The 20,110-nt window shown below is 41.0% G+C and overlaps 1 protein-coding gene across 1 annotated transcript; it reads right to left on the reverse strand.

The window, feature by feature from the left end:
* Window positions 1–2,988: 2,988 nt before the first annotated feature.
* LOC131885389 (kelch domain-containing protein 4-like) lies at window positions 2,989–14,227 on the reverse strand. Its single transcript, XM_059233421.1, has 8 exons — window positions 13,984–14,227; window positions 13,498–13,671; window positions 7,089–7,324; window positions 6,383–6,699; window positions 4,715–4,942; window positions 4,230–4,381; window positions 3,546–3,798; window positions 2,989–3,143 (listed from the first exon to the last, which is right to left on the reverse strand). Exons 1-8 carry the CDS (start codon window positions 14,086–14,088, stop codon window positions 3,013–3,015), a joined length of 1,596 nt encoding a protein of 531 aa, XP_059089404.1. The 5' UTR covers window positions 14,089–14,227; the 3' UTR covers window positions 2,989–3,012.
* Between the last annotated feature and the right edge of the window lie 5,883 nt (window positions 14,228–20,110).

Genomic DNA, 20,110 nt, shown 5'->3' on the forward strand with positions numbered 1-20,110 from the left:
TCCTACTTTTCGCATTCATTTTATAGAGTATGAGTGTCATCTTGGCAATTTGGTATTTTACAAACATTTTCTCGGCCTAGAATCCCAAGAGGTAAATGATATTTTGACTTTTATTCACGTACGCAATTGGCTCAACGAGCATTGGCAAGAAGATTCATCGTGTCAAACTCCGTTGCTTTCTTTGTAGGATGCCTATTCAAGGCTCAACCTTTGATGCAAATGCAACGATCTCTGATATGAGGTCAATTGTTGATGAGAGAAAGAAGGCTGGCTGAATCTTGAGTCTGTCGTGAATCCCTTTTGAATCATTTGGCGCATCTTTCAGTGACACGACCAAGTTCCACTTTAATTGGGTTTTTCGAGACAGCAACAATAGCCTCCCAACTGACACATAAAAAGAAGCGGATAGAAGACAAAAGACACATCCAAAGCGAGCAGCACCGAGTAGAGCACCAATTGGGTGATTTCCGACAGTTCCTCAGATTGGTATATTTGCAGGTCATGGGAAAACCTAATTATGGTTGCCACGAGAAAGAGTAGGATGACGGGAATCGAGAGAACACATATCTGGTGATCTAACTTCCGAGATCGTCGTCGAGGCTCCTTCAGGAAGCGATTCGAGTTCAGATCTGAAACCCAATTAATCGTGCCAAAGATGACGATGAACACGGCCGGGAAGAGCACAAACACTACCATGTAAAGGCCGTGGACCAGGATTATGGTGAAGACGGCGCTGAATTTGAACACCGAATCAAAGAGCATATTGAACTTGGCCACCAACACAATGAGGAACACCATGATCCCAATGATCAAGGCCACGAACGGCAGAAACGTGCGCAGACATTTAATGATGGGCTTGGATCGGATGGAATTGGAGAATGTGCAATCCAAGGTCATGGCAATGAGGAGGAGTAAAGATGTGCCAAGAAGGCATGTTGTCACGTCAGGGAGCAATCGAATGACCGGGGTCCAAGTCTTGATCCAGTTCTGGGACAGAGCACCTAGTTTTTCAAGGGACAAGTGGACTGAGAGCAGGGACTTGACCACGAAATAGGCCATATGAACTTCACAGAATAGGATGAGTAGATGGAAATACCCATACTTTCGGAGGCGTTGGTTGCCCCAAATGGCACACAGGCTGGACAAATTTAATAGGACAGAGAGCACCAGACACCCAAGCGTGATGCCAGTGGAGATGTATGTCAAGAGCGGCCAATCAATCGGGGTCTCATAGACTTCGGAAGAGAGGCTCTCCTCCATGTTGAAATAGAGTAAGGAACACTCACAGACACACACTTGCTCAACCGCTTAGATAGACGAATGAAGTCTCTTTGAAGTTCACTTTTGTTCCGAATCATCAACAGCCACAGTCAGTCATCGAGCGCGCATCATCTATTTCCAAGCTGCGAGTCATTTTGAGCACTGCCCACTGTGTTTTGCTCCGAGTGATGGGGATTGACAATTAGGTGTAAAATTATGGCCAACCCGTTTTGGCTGATGAATGGTGGAATCTCAATGCAACGGACGGAACTCGCCGCACGGAAAGGAAGTGTTTTGTCTATGAGTGGCCGAGGATCAAACCTTGTCCAACGAAACAGACAGAACAATGGGTGGCAAAATTTTTGTTTCGCTCAAGAGAGATCTCCCAGGTCTGCCGAGGCCATTCGTTCTTCGCTCGAAATCACTGCACAATGATCGTTCTTCCCCATGTACTGTACAAGCGTACTTGAACAGTGTTTGAGAAGAGGGAGGGGGGCACTCCGATTGACTTTTATCGATGATTCTGTTGAGTGTGCCAAGAGGACGGAGTCATTTAAAAATTGCACTCCTTGCTCATACGAGACGTTTCACCCAAGGGCGACAACAATACAACAACAACAACAACAACAACAACAACAACAACACACATCCCTTTTGAGTCGGTCTCGAGCCAGAGAGATGGTTAGAATGGCGGTGAAAGCAGGCTTTCATCTCAAAGTGGAAAATTTTAGAAACGAATTCTTCAATATTAGTAGGCTGGGCTTGAAGGCTGAAAAGCAACGCTCTTCGATGATTTTGTGAAGTGTCTTTCTTTCATTGTAAAATGCGGAGTCGTCATTGAAATGGCATCCCGGAATAGGATCATTAAGTACTGAACAAATTGGCAACATTAATTGATGTAAATGTTACTGCTATTCAAAATTTCCCTCACGACCTTTTGTTTGAGTTTGATAGCCATGTCAACACCATCGGCAAACAAACCCCATCCGAATGCTTGCGAATACTCTTCCCATTTAATCGGCTCGCTCGTGCGATGACTTCTTTAGCAGCATCTTTGGATTTTCAAGGACTACAGAACAAATATTCATGAACAAAGTTGGCAAAGACTTGGTGCATACAAAAAGTGGCCACCGATTTTTCCTACCTGATATGCTCTTCTTAGCTAATCTACGAACAGTTCGTAGTACGTTCGTGTAAGACCCGAGAAAAAAGAAAGCTGCTCAAATACACCACTGCCTCACCTCAGGAATCTCGCTGGCTGAGCTTGCGGTTTTATCCATCTCCAACGGAAAATTAATTGAGCAAAGTATATGTATGTGGGCAGTCTACTGTACGTACTACATACTGTAGGTCACCGAGTGAGGGAGATTGAACTTTTTCTTCTCTCAATCTCTCTCTTCTTCGAGTCTCAGTTGGACTCCATAAAGCTGTCTAAACAAATTGCAAAGCTCGAAATGTTTAGCATTCCTCGGTCGACAAAAAAAAATGCTAAAACACCCTCTACGTTATGAGGGAGTCAGCCTCCAAGAAGGCCAAGGGTATTCACATTTCTGGGATGACTAACAAGTTAGGATAGCCCCAAACAGAAGTTCGATACATCACTAGTGGGTAATAGACCTTACAAGACCTTTTTAACACATTCAGCTTTCGAGTCAAAATCGAGAAAGCATTAGACTACTTAATAGGAAAAACGACGCGGATCCATGTAGAATTGGGTAAATGCGCACGGTAATTGAGTAACGTTTATTTCCGTCAATCAGTATCCATTTCCCCGGATTCGTCAGAATCCTCATCCTCATCGCTATCACTATCCGATTCAAACCATTCCATGCTCTTGAGATCGGATTCGATGATCGTTTGCCATTCGTCGAATTTATGAATATCTGGAAGAAAAAGGCAAAACACACAACTAGTATATAAACAACCAAGCTCTTTGCCTGCATTTGATTGAAAAGGCTTTAAAACGTTCATCAAGAGATAACTGAACAAAGCATTCAATTAGCATGCTTAAGAAAGTGGCTATTTAGCAAAAGTTCGCGTGAAATAGGCCCTTTGAACAAAAAAAAAACCACTCACTCGCGTTTGAGATACATTGGAACGGCTAGCTTTTTTCGTGCCATCATTTGGTGTCTTGAGATACGGAAGTTCCCTCTAAATTTGCCTAATTGGACCACTTTCCAGAACTGACTGACATGTGCAATGTGCATTCTACGAGGTCTACTCCCCTTCTTTAATCGCACCTTACAAATACCTGACTTGACAAATGTTCCAGCCATTCTAGTTACCTAGGGAGTAGAAATCTTTCAGAGTATACTGCTTGTCTCCATCTTCCATAACGCCTCCAAACATGAACAGATCGCCTTGTTTCACGGCTAAGCCAGAGCCAAATCGTGGAGGCGGAATAAAAGCCTTGGAGGTATTTTCCGAGCCTGATGACGTTCCGTGTCCTGCAGAGGATCCCTCGGCTTCTTGAATTCCGATGGTAGACGTGATTGTGAAAGCTCCTTCTTCCACTGTGACCGTTTTGGGTTCATCCTCCTGTGAAACCAAGCGGATATACGTACCAGAACAGATTATATCAAGAGGATCCCCGAAAGCTGCAGTGAGCCAATTGAAAGTGAGCCGTTTATCTAATGTTCGTCGCAAAAGCATGCGTTAGGTAACTTCTAGTCAAAAGGGCAATGGAGATTTTCTCGAGAATTTTTTGAAATCAGCGCCTTAAGCAGATACCCCGAGGGCCCAAGAAATCAGGACATCAGCTTTAGAGTTTGATTTTTCCACTGACAGCTTTGGGTTCGATAGGGGCCATATTACCCTCCAACAGTCTTGCAAGACATATCAGACACTTTCTGGAACTTTTTTAGTGTCTAATGAACTACGTATAACACAGCGTTCTTACATATTCTTGTGCGTCAAGGTACATGATATCAAATGGCAAGTAGATCCCTAAGCTCCATGCAGCCTCTCACCTTGAGGTTCAGATCCGACAATTTGTCATCAATGGCCTTAGCGTCTTCTTGTTGTGCCTCGTCGTCCCCATCTTCAACGTCGTCCTGACCTTCAGCGCTTTTTCTTCGTCGACGCTTCCCGGCTCCAACATCTTTCTTGCCACTCAATTCAACTGCACAGCCCAAAGAATGAATGTAAATTCAGCTTACTCAAGGGCGGGTACTTTTCTTGGGTGGCAATGGTCAAAACTTTAAAGAGCATTAAAACAAGCACCATTTGTCAATGTCGTCTCGGTGAAAGCGCTTGCCCTGTTTTTTCGTAGTACTGTTTGAAATATTTATGCCATGGCTCTTATTTTAACAGCACTCGATCCTCCTTCACTTTGGTCGGATGTCATGCTGGAACACCATTAACTTTGGGTCCTCAAGTCCAAGTGCTCTCAAAAGCTTCCTCCTATTCTAATGAATGAGCACGAAGGTGGGTATTGAGTAATGTTATTACTTGCCTTTATGCCAAGTAGCTCGTTCATTCTCTACTTGAACGGAATAAAGGTCGTTGAAAAAATTGCCCTCCAAATCCTCGTCTTCGTCTTTCACGTCCTGAACACCGCCAAACAGGAAGATCTTGACGCTATTGGGGGCCACTGCCACACTCATTCCGGTTCGAGTGGAGGGTCGATAACCCACTTGCTTCACCGTGTTCCATTTCCATTTGGTCATGGTTGTGTCGTGTTCTAAGGAGAGGGAAAAACACCAAGAAAGGAAAGGCCGGGGTGATAACGGGGTATTCTTGTCGCAGTAGGCGAGACATAGTTATTTTTATTATGTTAGAGGCACTCATTTTCCTCGTTTGAGGGCTTCACCTTCAATTTTGGCCCTACTTTGTTAGCCCGTCCTTGATCATGTGAGAAAAAAATGAACTCAATTGGACACAGATGTCTTATTGACAGAGCAGAGGATAAATAAGAGCCTTCAACGCATAAATCATAGGACATTCCCACATCTAGGGCCCCAAAAGAAAGCCATAATGAGTATTTGTACTCGGTTCATCTCATTCATTCCGAGCAATTAGAGCAAATATCATTATTGTCTCAACCCGTGGACTTCCCACTAGTGATGGGCCGAACGAAATATCAATGATGAGTATTTCAAAAAGGGCAAATGTAAAGTTATTTCTTTTTTAGGCGCTAAGGTCGAGGCGGTGAGCCTCGCTCAGCCAGCATCACATTGATCCAAAAAGTTAGAACAGGTATCGCAGTTTGTATCACATTAGTTCTTCGTCCGTGAATGTGCATTAGGGTCCAAAATTTGTCATGAAGAAAGGTCCAGAAAGNGTACAGTGGGGGGTCTCTTTCATGATGGGAAACGGCCCTAACCTACGCCACCTCTACTTTTCAAATGAATCAGATACGTTAGAAAATTTACCCACAATCCAGACATGGCAATCGTGTCATATGCTATGCTATGATGTCGACATATTTAGAAACTTAAATAATGACATGTAGCTTTTAAAAATATTGTAAAAATGACAACTAAACAAAATTTGTCTTATCTAAAATGTCTTTGAAACTTCGTAGTCTCTGTGAGCTTTTACTAATGGTGCATTTACACGAAATATATTTCACATGATTTGACAAACAACCGCGGCAATACTAGACATGTGAAAAAGAGGACATGGTGACCAAGGCTTCGGACCATGCCCAAAACCAAGGCTTTCATTGATTTGAATCAAGTTATATATGATATTTACATGCATTAATGTATTGAAACCTTGGTTACATTTTTAAATTGAATTCACATGCTAAATAAAAAAAGAAACAGACGCTAAATCTTGTGGGGACCTCCACATGCATATTGAAAACAATGCAATTAGTCTACTTTTGCAAATATCCAACGTTTCCGAAATTATTTATCAACTTATGTGTCCAAATATATCTCGTGTAGATGTACCATAACTTTGGTTTCATTGGCACAGCCTGAAACCGACAATTCAGTAGAATTTGGTTTCGATCCATCACTACTTTCCATCACCAAAACATCTGCCGAAGCAAATAACCCAAATCACATGTGCCTAGTTTTCTACCGAGCTTAGCTTTCCCATGATTGGTCATTTCCTCAGAACAGATCATCAATCGGGTTTGAGAGATTTGATCTCCTTGCTGTCACCAACTTACTGTCAGGTGTAAGTACGAACATGTCCGAATAGGTAATTCCGCTCTCAGAGTCCTTTTTTCCTTTCTCTTTGGCGTAACCAGCGAACACCACGATCCGCCCATCAGGGAGTACAAACATGTTGCAGGCGGATCGAGGGGCGGGACTCGCTCCACTCACATCCAGTTTCTTCCATTTTAGATTATCCAAGTCGAACGCGTAGACATCATTGAAGTACTTGCACTCCCTGAGGTTATCGTGGAAACCACCGAATATGATCAAATGCTTCTTGGTCAACACCATTCTATGTCCACTTCGAGACGAAGGTCCCCCTGTAGCGCTAAAATTGGGGATTCTTGGTCATGAGATTGATTGATTGATTGATTGGAACAAAAATTCTTCTCTACAATTCATTTGAAAAACAACATTCACGGTGGTCACACCTAGATCTTTACACGTGCGACATCATGTTTGGTCTTAAAACACTACTCATGATCATAATGTGGTCAACTACTTTAAGTAGATGAACCCACAGCTAAAAGAGTACAAAGATCGTTTTAACGTCACTTTGAACCTTTGGGGTCATAACGCGCTAATAAACGCGTTCTTAAGTAGACCCACATCATGTTCCACCTCTCTACGTACTCGTAGATAGGATTTTTTATCCTTGATATCTACCTCTTAGCTCAACTCGCGTCACTAAATGTCAAGTGGGGGTATTTCTATTACCTGATTTTCTCCCATCGCTTGGAAGAGAAGTGAAAGCACCACAGATCCTTGTAATGGTAGAACTGAGTCTCATTGGGACTGGCGTATTCGCCGCCGAAGATCCAGAGCTGTCCCCCATTCTGGGACGTCATCACCGCTTGATGGGAACATCTGGGAGGAGGTCCCCCTGGCGAAACAATCTGGCTCCACTCTCGACGTTTGGTGTTGAAAAGGAACAAATCATTGAAGAGAATGGTCTGAAAAGCAATCAAACTACTGAATGGATGAGAATCGCCAGGAGAGTGTCAAATACCAATATTCTTAGTTGGCAACACAACGATAAAAACGCCCATATCCTACCCAATCAAAAGGTGGCAAAATTATATCCGTTTCTAGATATATCAATCCGCTTCATCAATGAAAGAAAAACTTGGTCGCTAGTCTTCATGACATTGGAGGCGATCAAAGTGTTCATAATTGTCCAACAATTGAAAGCCAATTGAAGCACTTACGGAAGTACATCCCGAGATGTGGACCACTAGTTTCTCCCAATATGACTGAAAACCATCTCACAGGAGCCACACTTACTTTGAGGTGATCAAACTAACCGTCTGCTAACGGTCTGTCAAGTGGTTCCGAGAAATACTAGGGTTTGATATATCTCGATGAAATTGTGTTGGTAAGACCCCGACGACAAAGGTTTTCAACCGTATGGTTCCTTTTTGTCGAAAGTATGATAAGGCTCAGAAAATCCACTAATACAAATAAATGAGTGAGGCAATCAAAGGTTTCAATTGCGCTATTTTTAACTCAAAGTCAACGGAAAAAGGGTAAATGTTATCAATCTTTAAAACGAAAAAGTTTGGGTTAAATTTCGGTTTGTGCTCGAGAAAGTTCCTTCGTTGACCAGCGGACACGAAATATCGAAAAAGTAATTAAACGGCAGATTTAATGGTTGTCTTGTTACTCTGGTAACCATTACATTCATCATGAATAGTGCACCTCAAAGGGCAACATTTACTTTCGACTTTGTTTGTACGTCATTGAATCAACGCGTTCAGACACAGAAATGCGAGAGAAATGCTTTTCCGTTGGTTAAGGAGACATATTTCTTGGTGCAACGAATTTACAACGAATTGTTATTCATACTTGAAGGCGTGGCATTTTTTTCTCAATATTGTCCTTGGTTATCTTGCATGGCATTACATTGGTCTTATCAAATTTGGAGCCCTTCTTTATTCAGATTTGCCATCTCTTCCGAAGCTTTTTCTAGAGGTGGTCACGTGTTGGTGAAGCAAGAGGATTGACGACATATTTGGATCATTAGATAGCACTAGAACATGTTCCAATAAGATGGCAGTTTGTGATTTACCTTCGGACTTAGTTCAATGTCTGCAAACTGACCTTTTCTTTGCACCTACTTGGACAGAGAAAAGGGGTTTTACACATCCAGACACAATCGACAGAATCCTGTCATCTTTGGATTTTTTAGCTAAGATTTAAGGATTTTGTAACCGATACAAAGAACGTCATTCGAAATAAAAATTGTTATTTCTGATTGATTAAAAACAAAGTATAACGAGAAATAGTCAAGAGCAATAATAAAACACATGATCTACCAAATAAATAATATCAGCCGGTTAAGTTTTAAACGTGATTTGGATCGCTTTTTGTTAACCATCCCAGGCCAGCCTTACATTTAAGGGTGCCCTAGAGCGGCAGTTTACACGACCAAATATTTCATAAATTATGACGCACCATAAATCACAGGTAATTCCTTTCCCTTTTATCGGTTACAAACCCGAGGATAATCATGAAAAAAATAAAAATGACGTCCTTGAGCGTTGGATTGGTCAGGGATTTTGGCCGGATACTTATGAAATTGAGTTTTAAGCGATAGGGCAGTGTCAGATTTAACAAAGAGTCTCCTCAAGTCTGACGACAAGAGGTTATATAGTTCCGGACTCCGGTTTACTACATTAATAGATTAGCTTTTGATTGTGTTCTTAACTTGTGTTGAATCCCTCGACTCTACATCATCACTCACGCTACATGTTACTCATCTTCTCTCATGAATACATTTGAACACATATCAAATAAGGTATCGTTCATACCTTCATTGAATACTGTGTAGGTATATTCGAAGTGCCTTCAATTTCTTCCAATGCAAAGATTAGCCAAGATGGATCTCTGGATATATCTAGTATGTCTAGTATGTCTAGTATGTATCTATGAAGGACCGTAAATCATTTTCTACGTTTCGAAGATTTCAAGTCTGAACCTTTTCTTTCCGCCTCCGTTAAGAGTTTCCACCACATGAACGAAAAATACACTTCTAGACCAACTGTAGTCGCATAAACGCTCGTTCTCGCACCTTTCGTGTTACTGGCTCCTGCCTGGCATAGACAATTGTGTCAGTCCAGTTTCTGGTAGCACTATTTGGTGTAGGTCGAGGAATAGTTCGTTTTCCCAACCCAAAAGCTTGTGCAAATACTACACCGAAAAGCGCTCAGACAACTCGCACAAATCCGTTCCATTTAGCGTGCAAGAGATGAGCTTTTGCATGGCGAAAAGTTACATACGAGATTTATATTCAGACTTCCATGCAAGAAAGGAAGATGACGTCACCATCAAATTTTGAGAGGTCACACGTATTTTTGAGGCTTAAGAGTTCTTTGCCAAGGGATTCAATTGGAGTTCCAACTCACTTATTCATGAAAGAAATGTTTTATGTAGCATTATAATTTATCAAACTGTTACAAGCGTAAAAATACTTTTTTTGCCGAAAAAAGCTGTTTTTGGACTTACTTTTCTTCCGTTGAAATTTTCTAATTTTAAAAGACTTTTTGAAACCCTAGAAAAGTTTTTTGTCTAATATTGCGCGGTGTATCTTGTTTTTTAGTACCTCTACTGTATTAAAAAGTACCCCAGTGACATCTCAAGTTTTGTGCTGAAATCATCAGATAGCTGCTATGCAACTAGATTAAAAGAGAAATTAAAGAACACCCGTGCCTTAAGGAGCTAGATGGCCCACCTCCCAATCTTAAAGTATACTAGGTAACGGAAATCTTTGTGTCCACTCTAAGTGTCCCGCTGCCTTTGGCCCTGCCTTGGATACCTTCTGAAGGCCCAGAGCGCAAAACACCGAATTGTCTATGATATTGTTGTTGCTCTTAATCATTCAGTAATTATTCTATGGGAGCTCAACAAAAAGATTCTAGGGAGTCTTCAGAACATAACTTCCCAGAATGGCAACAAGCCCTTTCACTTTTCCCTACTGAATTCACATCACTAGTCTACAATTTACTTAGACGGAATCAATAAAAATTTCAGTTAATACAAAATCAATTGCAATTGCTAGACAATAAAATTGATATTATGTAATCGTTCATTTAAAACTGTTTCATAAGCTTTTTTTCGATTGGGTTTTTAAATTGTGCTGATACGGAAGAGTGGTTGCGTAAATTACAGTTTGGAATCGAATCATACGTAAGAGTTCTTTGTGTGACTGTACGATCCAATTCTAATTGACAATTGCATGAAACTCAGAGCAATTTACGTCTTGGTTAAGGCCGTGAATAGCACAACGAATGCCAAACTTGGGCACACTTGTCAGCATCCAGATCACATCCTACTGCAACCAACCAAACCAATCGACCAACAACGAACAACAAGAAGCCAGGCCAAAGGGGATGTGAACCTCGCGGTGCCGGAGGAAGCCACCTTCTATGTACAGGGAAGGCTCCTCTGGAACCTGATCGGTCCACTTACCCGAAATGTCACCACATTAATACAGTTCAAAAATGGCATAGCAAAATTCATCAACTCTTGTCCTTTATAACCTTTCAATCCGTCACACCTGTCATTTACCCTCAGCTCACCCCTCGATTCCACAATATGCCCACCATTTTTCGCACCTCTAAAAAAGCCACACGGCTTAAATATTTTTAAATACAAATACAAACGAATGAGACATACGTTATTGAAATTATTGGTCTCTTCCTTGCAAAATAATCAGAAAACCACACATGAACACATTGTGCTTTAGATGTGTAAATAGATAATATGTAAATGTACAAATGTACTCCAGGGCTTTGAAATCATGCAATGACAAGCAACCATTTTGTTCCTAGTAGCGTTCTTTTCTTTTTTTCTTTATACTTAAAGGTCAATAACATCTGACTCTAATAACCTAAGGCAATAGGGCCTTCAAAGAAGAGAGACAACATTTCATATTTCCACGAGCAGTGGCTATAATGCCTGATTTACTTTTGACTGAATTGTCCAAACACATCCAGCATTATTCTAGCCAGAAATATCCGAAAAATACCTCAAAATGGTACATAGGATTGTTTAAAAGTTTTTCCAATTAGATTTTTGAGAATATCTTTGGCAATCATCAAAATCATATTTACTAATGCCTTCAGCAGAGGTAAGAAGAAAATTCAAATCACAGGTCGTTTTAGTAATTATTTTTTCTTAAATCTTCATTGATTGTTTACCATGGGGTAGTGTAAATAATGCCACCTTTGATTTTAGAAAAATACATAATTCAGGGGTTATAGGGGATATTAAATAACACTTTGTTCAATTTCGAGATTAATCAAGAAAAGGAAAAGTAATTTTTTACTTTAATGATTTTAAAAATATATCTTCATCATCTGGGCAGCTGAGTTTACTACATATAACGGGGGCATTTTGGATAAAAAACTGATGAAAACAGGATCAATAATAGTCATATAATTCAGCAATCGTAAAGAAGATTTTTTGCCAGTGTGTATTCAAGGGTTAACGAAGTATGTGCCTAATTTACCTTCAATGTCACAGTTTGATATTTCCGGGCTGCAAGTGCCTGCAGTTAGGTAAATTTTCTGTTTGTAATAAAATCAAAGTTGCTCCTTTTGATTTTACGAGGTAGAAAAATGCAAAGATGGTTCAGAGTCTTTCCATTAAAACTTGATAAGGCTTTTTACCTACCGTGTACGCACAAGTGGCACTGGATTTTATTCCATTACTATAATTGTGCTTTTTGTTAAGCTGAAAAAAGTCGCTCTTGTAAAAAGCTCCTTCTCCCTTCTGCATCTCAGATATATCTTCATTAGCAACTCTCTATGGTGAATGTTAGAGTAGACCCGACCCTTAACGAGCTAGATGGCGCACACTTACACTAAACAAGCCAACTCTAATTTCGCTGTCAATTTGAAGTTACCTGTTATCTTCATCATATTAATGAGAACGTAGAAGTATACAATTTTTCCATCGAATTTTCATGTTAGAAGTAAGAATCAATTCAATTGACCCAAAACATGTGACTGGATGTTTCAGCTCATTCAAATACATATGCCCTCTGATTCATTTAGTAAGGGCAAATAATCGTGAATAGCTTATAGAAGCGTAAAGGGTCTTGACGTTTTAACCTCTAGCTTATTTATGAAAAGCCACACATTATGCTTATGATATCTAATGAAAAGTCTCAAGGCATTCCAATTTGACATGAATTTCCGCAAAGCCAAAAAAATAAATCGGAATTTCAAACTTTCTTGAGGGTTTTAGTTATGTCAGGAAGTGGTTGAATTTTCTCATCCAATTAAAAGGGAAATAGCTGTATACATCCAGACATTCTTCTCGTTCGAAAATCAAAAGGAAAAACTTATAGATTTAACAACTTTATTTGATTCTAGCTCAGACTAAGAATTTGTAAGCTTCGAAACAGACTAAATATCAAATTTATCAAAAACCCACAAAAACCCACATCCTGAGTCAATAGATACTTCGGGAGTCCCGACACACACCTACTTTCCGGAGCGCTCTGTCCTTGACCACATCTTCAAATCAGAGAGGGTCAAATCTTAGACCAACCTCATCCATCTACAAGCCATTTCTGATCCCCTCTCACTTTTAAGTCACCGTCAAAATGCCTAGAAATATCCATTATATGGGCGTGACTCGCAATGGGAGGCTTTACTTCTTTCTTGACATCAGTATTACATAGACGTATAATACCTATGTATAGCCACCTCCAAATTGTTCCAAATTATTTCAACTTTGTATGAAGATAGGTATTAACAAACATTTCTAGTAATTAAGCTTCAGCCTTTAAAGTTGACACAACTAGCCGATAAATGAAATTTTCATTTCCATGAGCTGTCATGCCGATTTCAATGTTTCAATCTTTGACCACAGTTCCAACAAGTACACTGTAGATGGGCTTGTGTTAAATATATATATCAACTGGATAAATGCTCTTCTAAGACTGAGTGCTTAGACCGAAAGTGGAGAATCAAAGATGAACACAAGTGTTTGAGTGGCATGTTGTCGCATGACATTCAGTACATAAATGTATTGTACTTCGGACCTTAATACAACAATCAAACCTCTTTCATCATTTCAAAACGTGAGGCCTAGTTCCTGTAGTGGGAAGTGCTCTTACCTTTTGGCCATTGTAGAACTCTCCGCCAAAGAGAATTAGCTCAGGATTGTCCGCATGTGGGGTCAAAGAGAAATTGGCTCGATGACTGGGCGGATCCACTTTGTGCAATTCTTTGACCTCCTGGCGCTTTTTTTCCTCCGCCTCAATGGCTTTGACTATGCTTTCAATATCATCCTACAGGGTGAAACAATAACCGTACAAAATACAAAATCAGACCCCTAATCATCCGATTTACATGTCAATGCTAACCAGAATGGCACCAAGTGATGAAATAAGTGGTGGAGAATAACGTCTTCACAACCCACCCACCCCTCTTTCAACTCTTTGACCCCATGACAACACAAATCTCTGGATTTTTTACCACAAATAGTTCAAGATCTCACTCAGCTTGCCCCACCACATGAGAATCATACCCGTGGCCATGAACACTATCTAGTGGGTAACGAAGGATTGACCTTCCATTCCACATTAGCATTTAGCATTTACCTCTCCCGTTTCTTTTTTGAGCTTGGCTACCAGTTTCTTGGCAGTTTTCTCAGCCGTCTTCTCGGCTCCTTTGCCTTTCTTCTTAGCCTTGTCTTTTTTCCCCATGGTTCTTCTGAATATGTGGAATGTAATGCAAGCCTGTCTTCCGCAATCCTCGCTCAGTAATAGGGTTCCACACGTTGTTTTGTTGATGTTGACTTGGAAGAACACGTGACGTCACAGTATTGAGGCGCGGGATTTGAAAGTGTTCCAAGACGCAAACGATATATAACTATCAGAACTCGAGACTTGACTGAAGTGTTTAACCAGTACCAGTCACAGGTTAGCGGCTCTAGATCCTATCAGGATATCCAAGATTTATTGGAACAGACCCAAGTTTTAACTAGGAAAATCACAAAAGGTTATGATCGGGAAGGGGCAAAAAGAGCAAAATTAAAGACTATTAAGATATTAAAGACGACAACGCAAAAAGTCATCATGCAAGGCGAGTCGTGTTACTTTGAGCCCCTGATGTTCGATCCCAAAGCTTGATAATGGAGTGATAATCGATCGATGCACATGTGGTAAATGCTGAATGACAGCTATTATTCTTTAAGAAGCAATAACCATTAAATAGTCTAACAGTTGTCGTTGTACGTGAACCAATTAAGTATTCTTGCGGCAATCATTTCCTACTTCTAGATGAAAATATCCTGCATAGCAATGTCCCTTTCTCAAGCTACACGTACACTAAAAACGGTGTGAGGCCTGGTTTAACTCATTTCAAATATGCAAATGCATTGTGCTAGATTAAGTCTTTAAAGACAGCTATGTTTGATCAGAACTGAAGTACGCGTACATTGAATCAGAGAGACATTCAACTATTGTTAAAGGTCTCCATGATTGAATACATGATTGATTTACCTTGTTTCCAATCTATTAATGCGAAATTCTAGCCAGTCTGGCCAAATGAAGCCTTTACGATGGGTGCAATTCAATTTGAATTTTTCGAACAAAGGCAGAGAAAAGAACTGCCGATTGATATTCAATACTCTTGATTTGATGAGATGGTCTTCCGACTCTGGAACAATGAACGTCATATGGTGTATCAACCAATTGGAGCCTGACCGTGAAACTCGCAAGTCAATTATCCTTCCGTTCAAGTTCCTGGTTAGTAGAGTAAGTAGTGATTTGGGATTTCTAGTAAAGGTTGATTTTGCATTGTCCTTAACGATAAGTTGTTGCTCTTTCCTTTTCTGAATTTTCATCACCGAAATTCTTTAATTTTTCTCTATTTTCTCTAATGTTACATCCGATCAGCAAGCCATACAAAACTTGAAAAGTAGACACTGAAATTGGGGGATAAAAATCGTAAGTGTGAGCGAAAGTCTCAGTTTAGAATAAATCAGTATTCATAATTTAGGGATATTTTTCTCACTTTAAAACAAAGCAATACTTTCGCGACATTTTCTAGAATACACTATCTCAAAACAACAGACGGTCAAGCATTGCTTGCCTTTAACGTCATACTTTAAAGCAGGATTGTTGAGCACTCGGTTTCAGGGTCAACATCTACACATTCCTGTTTGATTTGGAGCCATTTCTAGAGCTCCACTTAGAAGCTTTTTCTTTGTCCAGTTTCCAATTATTGGCAAATTTGAGGAATTCCTTGTGGTAAGCAAGGCTCGAAGCTTTGAGAGACGTCAAAAATACACCTCACCTGAATACATATGAGGAAAATCCTTACAAAAAGTCAATGCAATTTTGTTAAACGTTCACTACGGTCATTGTCTCCAATATACTTCTTTTTTTTCATGGAATCAAAGAACCAAATCGAATATGTAATAAAAAACACTTATTTTCGAAAATCGTTAAAATTGTAGCCATTTGGCAATAAGGAAATGTTGGTGCCTCATTACATTTTTCTGCGCAATAATATTTCGAGAATGAAAAACAATATATTGATTTCTAAACTTACTTGCTCACAGTGCTCTCTGAACCGAGAAGTACCCTCCTAATTCAACGTTTGTAGGCTTAATCGGAAAACGGTTCTTTTACAAACTTCGACAGCTCCGTTGGTGCCAGTTTAAGTCCGCGTCGAAATGGCCCCACATTTGAGACTTGTTGCACCTTATACCCTCTATTATGGGGCACTAGTTTCTTTTTTACTTGTTGGGTCTTTACTTCATGTCTAAACGGCATTCAACAGCATTGTTTCGATTCTTCCGTTGTGTTTTTTTCCAAAGTAGCTAGATTTGATTTCTCCTAAAGTTGTAACAAAATCCTAAACCATACAAACTATAAATGATGTTTTTGGGAGGTGCAAATAGAAATAGTCATCGCAGTGTAGAAGAATGAGCTCATAGCCTACATCGATAAAATGAGGCTTACGTAAGAATTTCAATGTACTGCAGGAAATAATTTCTTTAGGATACGATTAGGATTATTATTTGCCAGAGGGTTTGACAGAGCTTTTCGGCAAAAGGGAGACAAGTTGGTGCATCAATTTCTTTGGTTACGATAGCGTTTTTGGAAAAGAGCTACGTAGTTCTGTAACGAAGGTAAAATGATTTTGATGAAATTGAAGAAGTTGAGTCTGGTTTCAAAAGCGACATAATTTCGCAGATCTTAGCTCGTTGTTGGATATAGAGCATGGGAATAACGAGTGTAAACCAACCTTTTTAGGAATCGGGGAACGGCTAATTCTTCATCATATTTCTACAATTCATCCAGACGCTGCCGCGTTTGCCTCCTGGGTCCAGGTCCCCATTTGGGCATCAATGAATGTCCAAGTCTTTTGAAAAAGATGATGAAGGTTTCTTTCATATTCAAGGGGCCGGTGGCAAATAATGCGTCACTATTCCGGAGATAAACTTCCGGAACTTTTACATAAGTCTGCCCACATCATCATGGGAGCCGACACACTGCCCTATAGGTCGACATTCCTGGCAAGAAATGATCAGTTGGCACCTCTGGCAAAAGGAAGAACAATCCATGCGACGAATTGATGAATGCACAATGGATGGATGGATGCCATCATGTGGTCCACCGAGAAAGAAGACTTTTGTTTTTCCGCGAGGAAGTGAAGGAGTCTCTTTCGTTGTCTTTTTGTGGTGTCCACGGGGTTTGAGCTTGAGGCTCGTTGCTACAGGGTTGGCGATAAAACTTGAATTCTTCCCAATGATAGCCATTCGATGGGCAGTGTTACGGGCATGTAAGGATCATACTGAGTAGATGTCCAACGTTACCTTTACGCAGAAATGATATATCAAGTTATTTCTTCAAGGAGAATTCATAAAGCACTGTACGGTCAAAGAACGGTTTAGCAATACACTTGTGATTTTCCGACAACAATCAGAACTGTGAATGACTTTACAGGGTATTTCAAAAGTACCGGAACACCTATTAGGATCCCTCGTATCTCATGATTTAAACTTCCCACCAACTCAAATTTAGGTGCATGTGATTGTCTGACTACCTGGCTTGATGTTTCAAAACGAGCATAATTTTGTCAGACCAAAGTGTAATCAGCCAAAGGAAGAAATGGAGACCAGGTCAGCAATTATTCGGCTTCATCAAAACGAACTGAGCATTCGACAGATAGCTCGAGAGCTCCAAAGCATGAAGGTCAAGCCTACCACTGTTCATCGAACGATAAAACGGTTTGAGGAGGCAAATAGCTTCGAAAATAGGTCTAAACCCGGACGACCAAGGTCAATTAGATCACCCAGGCTAATCAAAGCCACCAGAGCCAAAATCGCGCGAAACCCCAGAAGATCGATCCGAAAATTGGCACAAGAAGCTGGAATCAACGCCACTTCCATGTGGAGAATCGTTCGGGATGACCTCAAGATGACCCCTTACCGTCTCCAGAAGAGACAGCTTCTCAGTGCCGCATCCAAGGACAAGAGGCTTGAACGATCAAGAAAAATGCTCAGTGCCCTCACCTCCGTCATGCGTCCCAGTGTCATTTGGACGGACGAGAAGATTTTCGTCGTAGAAGCTGCCTACAATAGCCAAAATGATCGCATTTTAGCTCAAACCATCCAAGATATACCAGTTAATGAGCGGACGGTCTTTAGACGCCAAAAACCAGCCGGGGTTATGGTTTGGGCCGGGGTGACGTCCTGTGGGAGGAAGACCCCTCTCATTTTCATCCCAGAGGGCGTAAAGGTAAACCAGGACATTTACTTGGACGTATTGAAGTCCAATGTAAAACCATGGATAGACCAGCAGACGTGGGAGTCGTCCTATATCTTCCAACAGGAAGGAGCTCCTTCACACAGAGCAAAAAAGGTTCAATCGTGGTGCAAGGAAAACTTCGACGGATTTTGGGACAAAGGGCCCCCTTCCTCCTCAGATGTGAATCCCACGGACTTCGCTATATAGTCCATTCTGGAGAGAAAGGTTGGACCAAAAACCACCCAAACATCAACAGCCTCAAGAAAGCCTTAACTTCTGCTTGGGACAATTTTGATCCAAAAGTCATCCGTGACTCGTGTGCCTCCGTCACTAAGCGATTAAAGGTTGTAATTAAAGCTAAAGGAGTTTATTGTGAATAAAACTCCTACCTTTTTTAAAGTGTCCCTTCCTACATCTTTCGCTCCTTGAACACTCTTTTGTCAGACCAACCAAGCCAAAGTTATAACCATATTTAACTGTTCCGGTACTTTTGAAACACCCTGTATAAAAAGCACTTATTCTGGCATTGGGTTGTCCAAGTGATTTCTGAGATTTGCGTAGGTGCAATCTGAAGAGGATATTTTGAGGCAGCTAGTAAAGAAAGTAGACAATATCCATTTTGATGTTCTGTCAACTTGAAAGGATTCAAACTCAATTCGGGCTGTCGGTAATTCTTTACATGCGCAGTGCTTTTAAGTGCGTCAAATGAATGATTTGTCAAAACAAAGTATTTAAACTTTTCAATTTTGACATGCCTGCCCATTCCTGTGCGTAATATGAATCGATAGGTGTTAGCTAGAAGACTTTAATCAAGATTGTTTCGGTACCTGAGCCCAGTTTTTTTATAGTGAAGAAGTGAATCTTAGATCGAGAAAAGATCGCACTTTAGCACATAAGCTGAATCTTTTCTCGATCGAAGATTCACTCCTTTACTTTACAAAACTAACCTCTGGCTAATTGCTGCGAACCCTGTTTTTCCAGGACAATCAATACTTTGTCTATGTATGTAGATCTTGTCTTAGGGTCCTGGCGTACGTCGGTCCGCAGGCAGGCAGTACCTCGGAAGCATGTCAGGATTCGATGGTCAGCGAGCGGTGACGCGAAACGCGGATCACATGTTTTCGACCGTCATGTTTCTGCCGACCACATGTTGGAGTCACAACATCAACAACCAACAATCACGCTTGGTCATGTTGCACCAACAACGCTGAAAGTAGCCAGCTAGTAGACCGAAGGGGAGACCATCATTTCTTAAGCTCAGGGGATTTCATGATCATTCCATCAGTCATGGATTCGTGTCTCGACATGAAGGAGTTAATTATTTGTTTCGTTATTGTGGCTCTTGGGGAGACCAGTGTTGCTTGGGCTCAACCATTTGGTGAGAATATTGAAAGCATATAGTGTACATAGTGCACCAACTCATTTCATGCTTCCCATCTTTCTTGGTCACATTTCAGGCCACGGCGGATTCCCGAATTTCTTCTCCATGAAACAATCCGAACACGAGTTTCATGATGGGATCGTCTATCCCAGAGCCGATCTGAGTCCGCTCTCTGTTCAATTTAATGATCCATCGCTAAAGAATTACCCCCGATTCTACTCATCCGCCTCTGCCGTGAGACCTCTGGCCCGATTCAAACGACAGACCTTCCCCGAATTCTCCGAGTTGTTTGAAAAGCCGCATTTAAACATTTTTGACGAAGGTTTGTCCAACTCATTCGAGGCCAGTACAAGTAGTGGTAGTGCTCATGACAGCGGGGACTCATTTACTCGCGACCAACAAGATGACTTGGGCAGCCATAGACCACCTCCGAAATACCCTCCAGAGGATCATTTCGGAAACAGTGAGCGTCTCCACCCTCTGCCAGAGTCCAATCCTAATTTCGCCTTGCCTCTCGTCCACGAGGATCCCCACTTCCAGCCGGATTATTTCTTGGCCACTTTTCAAAAGCCCATCAAGAAGAGG

The sequence above is a fragment of the Tigriopus californicus genome, chromosome 8 (assembly GCF_007210705.1).
Source record: "Tigriopus californicus strain San Diego chromosome 8, Tcal_SD_v2.1, whole genome shotgun sequence".
NCBI lineage: Eukaryota > Metazoa > Arthropoda > Copepoda > Harpacticoida > Harpacticidae > Tigriopus > Tigriopus californicus.

What these genes read in the sequence shown, in the direction of transcription:
- LOC131885389 (XM_059233421.1), bottom strand. Translation starts at nt 14,088, where the DNA reads ATGGGGAAAAAAGACAAGGCTAAGAAGAAAGGCAAAGGAGCCGAGAAG. An exon ending in AGTTCTACAATGGCCAAAAG is followed by an intron (nt 7,325 to 13,497) that starts GTAAGAGCACTT and finishes ATTGCTTTTCAG; the next exon opens with ACCATTCTCTTCAATGATTT. An exon ending in ACGAGCTACTTGGCATAAAG is followed by an intron (nt 4,382 to 4,714) that starts GCAAGTAATAAC and finishes TGGGCTGTGCAG; the next exon opens with TTGAATTGAGTGGCAAGAAA.